General features: G+C 33.0%; 1 protein-coding gene across 1 annotated transcript in view; it reads left to right on the plus strand.

Annotated features, from left to right (window-relative positions):
* LOC134687027 (testis-expressed protein 11-like) overlaps positions 1-5,623 on the plus strand; it is a 54,891-nt gene extending 49,268 nt beyond the window's left edge. The window contains exons 27-29 of the mRNA XM_063546952.1: positions 537-607; positions 2,981-3,074; positions 5,440-5,623. Coding sequence (XP_063403022.1) covers positions 537-607; positions 2,981-3,074; positions 5,440-5,520 — 246 coding nt within the window. The 3' untranslated portion in view covers positions 5,521-5,623. The remainder of the gene's footprint in view (positions 1-536; positions 608-2,980; positions 3,075-5,439) is intronic.
* The last annotated feature ends 377 nt before the right edge of the window (positions 5,624-6,000 follow it).

Here is a 6,000-nt window from a genome sequence, read left to right on the forward strand (position 1 = left end):
CAGTAGATGAATTGTCATCATAGAGTAGCGGAATATGTCAACTCATCATTTTGGTAAGATAACTTGAAGAAAAATGAAAATCAGAAATTTGCAACGAAACTATAGACAGTTACCGGTAATGGAAAATAATAAAATCCAGAAATTATAAAATATTTAAATAAAAAAATTGGGGCGGGACGATTTCAGATGGACTGGCGTGAAGGAAAATCTATCAAATAATTTTAATTGGCCTTATGGTTGTGGCCTATATTTTGCATAAATAGATATTTCTGTAATAAAAAAGTGATACGTAAATCTGCATTAATTTAATTGATGTAATTCTAAAGCGTACTAAAAGTCAAGACATTTGACATCATACAAATAGTTTTAACAACTTGTGAAAGTGGAACATCAAGAACATCACAGAAGAATTTCTCACAGAATCCTAAATAACAAGAATAAATGTCTTCTATTCCACATAATATATTTGATGTTAAAAATATCCCATTCAAAATTTAAAATTTAAAATGAACCACGGTTTCATATTTCTTTTTTAGGGGCAGTTTCCTGAAATAGAAATATTATGGCTTATGACCAAAGCTTGGAACTGTGGAATCAATTTTTACAGGTATCTTGTACAGCTTTATATTAAAAGAAATTTACATATTATGTAAAGGGTTTGATTTTAATGAGGCTAAAAAAAATCTGATTCTTAGACTGATTTAATTTACTATTTCTTACAAAAAGTGTAAATCTGGACAATGCATATTAAACAATTCTGCTATTTAGAAATTTTGAATGAGAAAATTGTAATGCAGATTTCAGACATAGATATAAAAGGATGTGGTATGAGTGCCAATGAGACAACACTCCATCCAAGACACAATTTATAAAAGTAAACCATTATAGGTCAAAGTACAGCCTTCAACAAGGAGCCTTGGCTCACACCTAACAGCAATTTATAAGGAGCCCTCATAAAATGACTAGTGTAAAACCATTCAAACAGAATATCTATATAATAAACAAGGAAACACTTTATGAACCACATCAACTCACCACTGAACAACAGGTTCCTGACTTAGGACAGGTACAATAAGATGCACTACCTATCAACTCACGACAACCTCTGAACAACAGGTTCCTGACTTAGGACAGGTACAATAAGATGCACTACCTAACAACTCTCGACAACCACTGAACAACAGGTTCCTGACTTAGGACAGGTACAATAAGATGCACTACCCATCAACTCATGACAACCACTGAACAACAGACTCCTGACTTAGGACAGGTACAATAAGATGCACTACCTAACAACTCTCGACAACCACTGAACAACAGGTTCCTGACTTAGGACAGGTACAATAAGATGCACTACCTATCAACTCATGACAACCACTGAACAACAGGTTCCTGACTTAGGACAGGTACAATAAGATGCACTACCTATCAACTCATGACAACCACTGAACAACAGGTTCCTGACTTAGGACAGGTACAATAAGATGCACTACCTATCAACTCATGACAACCACTCAACAACAGGTTCCTGACTTAGGGCAGGTACAATAAGATGCACTACCTATCAACTCATGACAACCACTCAACAACAGGTTCCTGACTTAGGGCAGGTACAATAAGATGCACTACCTATCAACTCTCAACAACCACTGAACAACAGGTTCCTGACTTAGGACAGGTACAATAAGATGCACTACCTATCAACTCATGACAACCACTGAACAACAGGTTCCTGACTTAAGACAGGTACAATAAGATGCACTCCCTATCATCTCACAACAACCACTGAACAACAGGTTCCTGACTTAGGACAGGTACAATACGATGCACTACCTATCATCTCACAACAACCACTGAACAACAGGTTCCTGACTTAGGACAGGTACAATACGATGCACTCCCTATCATCTCACAACAACCACTGAACAACAGGTTCCTGACTAAGGACAGGTACAATAAGATGCACTACCTATCAACTCATGACAACCACTGAACAACAGGTTCCTGACTTAGGACAGGTACAATAAGATGCACTACCTATCAACTCATGACAACCACTGAACAACAGGTTCCTCACTTAGGACAGGTACAATAAGATGCACTTCCTATCATCTCACAACAACCAATGAACAACAGGTTCCTGACTTAGGACAGGTACAATACGATGCACTTCCTATCATCTCACAACAACCACTGAACAACAGATTCCTGACTTAGGACAGGTACAATAAGATGCACTACCTATCAACTCATGACAACCACTGAACAACAGGTTCCTGACTTAGGACAGGTACAATAAGATGCACTACCTATCAACTCACAACAACCACTGAACAACAGGTTCCTGACTTAAGACAGGTACAATAAGATGCACTACCTATCAACTCACAACAACAACTGAACAACAGTTTCCTGACTTAGGACAGGTACAATAAGATGCACTACTTTAAACAGATATATGCATAATCAATGATTTCAGAATTCTTTCTCATAACAAAATCAAAACAACACAAAAACCAAAATGATAATGAGTTATACTTTTCCAAAATGGGAGGCTCCTGAATTTGTCAGATGATCTTTATCTCTTGAAACAGTGTGAAATATTTTTTAAAATGCACTGACAAATCTTTTCTTTTTTTGGACTAAATAATTTTTATGAAATTTAGCTACTTCATTTATTTCAAAGATTTATTAGAGTCTATGGAACAAATCATAGCTACATGCACTGAATATTGCACTGTCATGGTTTTAGTGTAAATGATTTTTGTCTCTGTAACAGTCTTATTACATTATGAAAATGACATGTTGGCATATGTTTTTGGAAAATTAAAAATTACTTTGCAAATGTTTTCCAAGTTCAGACATCTGGTAATCTAGACCTCTGATAATAGCAATAAAATGACTTCCCTTGTCTGAGATTTAAAAAAAAATCTAGTTAACAAAATAGAAACTTTGAAATAAAAACTGACATTTTTTTCAGCTCTGGTAGATATGAAGAGGCTGAAAAATGGTGTGCTACTAGTATGAAACTTTTTCAGTATCTTGGGTCAATGAAAAGTAATTATGAAGATCATGTAAGTGACAGTAAATATGTCCAATACTTTTGTCATGTATTATTTCAACAATGAAATATGTTTAAAATAAACTAGTATTCAAAACTGTACTGATAAATGCCATGGCATGTCCAGTATACTTGGTTGTAGGATTTTGCCTTGTGATCATTTCTAGCTCCAAGAAATAAATTGTTAGATTTTTTGTTCAGATTTATATGGCTGAACCATTTACTGTAAACAAACTATTTCTTGTGGGCGATTTATTTTTCGTGAGTAGAAAATTAACGTGAAAATAAATCGTTGTGATTAGTAAAACTAGGATCTCTCCTAATTGAACTAAACAAAATAAAGGAGTAGGTCCAGTAAGACCCCTTTTTGGCCCCAAAATATAGCAGTTTTACAAAGTTGTTAAAATGTAAACTTTTAATTATTTATTGGACAGTAGAATGCTTCTGTTACATAAATATGGACTGTTTTTGACAATACAATGCACATATATCAGGTACTAGCACCATTAAGTCATGCTAAATTACTGAATTCTTCACAATTCTAGCATTTTAGTTAAATTTTAGACGGTTTTCGTGTAAAACGAAGTGGCTGCATTCGTGTTCATCCTTTATATTAAAATGTACTTTGTATTTTATGATAATACATAACATATATAAAGGTTGAGGATGAACATGGATGTGGCCACTTTCATTTTTGACAAAAAAACATCTGAAAAGTGTAATTTTTCTGCATATTTGGTAGATTTTTCATATTTGAGCTTTAATCAGATCCTTTTTAATGACTAAATCAGTTAAAATCTTTCACAAAAATATTGATTTCAAATGAAATAGACACTTAAGTGTTTAAAAAGTGGTCAAAATCTTTCGTCAGAAAAACCTGAAATTTGAGGCCAAAATCGGTCCTTACCTGACCTACTCCTTTGAAAATCGCTAGATTAAATCATTGCGAATTGGACTAGAAAGGGCAAAACACAAAATAAAATTTCTGCAAAAATAAGTCTTTATTGCCGTGATAAGACATTTCATGTGCACCATAATTTTTGTATCAAGAATTGTTGAATATCCTGGAAATTGTTCTGATCCTAATTTCCTAAAACCAGGTTTAATCTGCCATTTTCTACTTAAGGTAAATGCCTGTATCAAGTCAGGACACTGACAGTTGTTATCCTTTTTTTTATGTGTTTGAGCGTGTATGATTTTGACATTTGATTATAGACTTTCTGTTTTGATTTTTTCTCTGAGTTTGGTATTTTTAGCTAACCTGGGCCAAAGGGCCAAGTGAGCTTTTCTCACTTAGTGTCTATTGTCTGTCGTCGTTAACTTTTACAAAAATCTTTTACTCTGAAACTACTGGGCCAAATTTAACCAAACTTGGCCACAAGCATCATTGGGGTATCTTTTTTAAAATAATGTGTTTGGTGACCCGGCCAACCAACCAAGATGGCCACAATGGCTAAAAATAGAACAATGGGGTAAAATGAAGATATTGGCTTATAACTCTGAAACCGAAGCATTTAGAGCAAATGATATAAGGTTAAATTGTTTATTTAGTCAAGATATATCTTCCCTGAAATTTTCAGATGAATCAGACAACTGGTTGTTGGGTTGCTGCCCCTGAATTTGTAATTTTAAGGAAATTTTGCGGTTATTGGTTATTATCTTGAATACTTTTATAGATAAAAATAAACTGTAATCAGCAATAATGTTCAACAAAGTAGGATCTACAAATAATTCAACATGATCAAAATGGTTAGTTGATCCCTTAAGGAGTTATTGCTTTATATAGTCAATTTTCATTAATTTGATAAATTTTGGTAAATTTTTACAAAATATTCTCCTCTGTAACAGAAGGGCCAAGTTCATTCTAGATAAGAGAAAACTGTAAGAATCAAGAATGTTCAGTAAAGAAAGATCTACAAACACATCACCATCATCAAAACACAATTTTGTCATGAATTCATTTGTGTAATTTGTTTAATATGCACATATACCAAGGTCAGAGACACAGGTTTTTAAGAGCCTCCAGTTATTAATTTACTTTTTTCAAAATTTTTGATGGATGACAAAGAGGATCATTTTCTAGATTTTCATAGATATAAGAAGATGTGGTATGAGTGCCAATGAATCAACTCTCCATCGGCCAAGTCACAATTTGTAAAAGTAAACCATTATAGGTCAAAGTATGGTCTTTAACACAGAGCCTCACACCATTGTCTTTAAACAGCAAGCTATAAAATATACAAAAATTGCATATACAAAAAAAAAGTGTAAAATTGGCATTTAAAAAGTAACATGGTATAGTTACAATTAAGAAAGTTTTACATTTCAATTATTTTTTGACAATTCATGTTAATAATTTTGTTTCTTAATATTTTTAGATGAACAACACATATGCAGAGATCCTGGCAAAGATTGAAAGTTCAAAACCAAAGAAAGTGTTTAAAGGACAAGAGGAATAATGTATTTTACTGTATACTCAGGAAAATATTGAGACAAACCATGAACAAAATCTGAACATGATAAATTGTTTTCTTGTTTATTTCATTCATAAAAATTAAATTATGGACTTAAAATTGTTTTATTTGTATATATTATGAATATTTATAAGATCCATTGTGGTCAATTCTTTGTACATGCTAGTTATAAGGTATCTATTTTCAATGTCAAGCAAGTCTGTAAATTCTGAAATTATTGTGATGTTTTTATTATTGCGAAAAATGCAACAAGATTATAATTGCAATAACTTAATGAGAGACAACTGTCCATCCAAGTCACAATGTATAAAAAGTTAACAATTATAGGTCAAATAACTGCCTTCAACACAAAGCTTTAGCTCACACCAAACAGCAAGCTTTAAAGGGCCTAAAAATGACTAGTGTAGAACATTGCAAACAGGAAAACCAATCTATATAAACAAGAATGTGTCCATAATACACAGA

The sequence above is a fragment of the Mytilus trossulus genome, chromosome 10 (assembly GCF_036588685.1).
Source record: "Mytilus trossulus isolate FHL-02 chromosome 10, PNRI_Mtr1.1.1.hap1, whole genome shotgun sequence".
Classification (NCBI taxonomy): Eukaryota; Metazoa; Mollusca; class Bivalvia; order Mytilida; family Mytilidae; genus Mytilus; species Mytilus trossulus.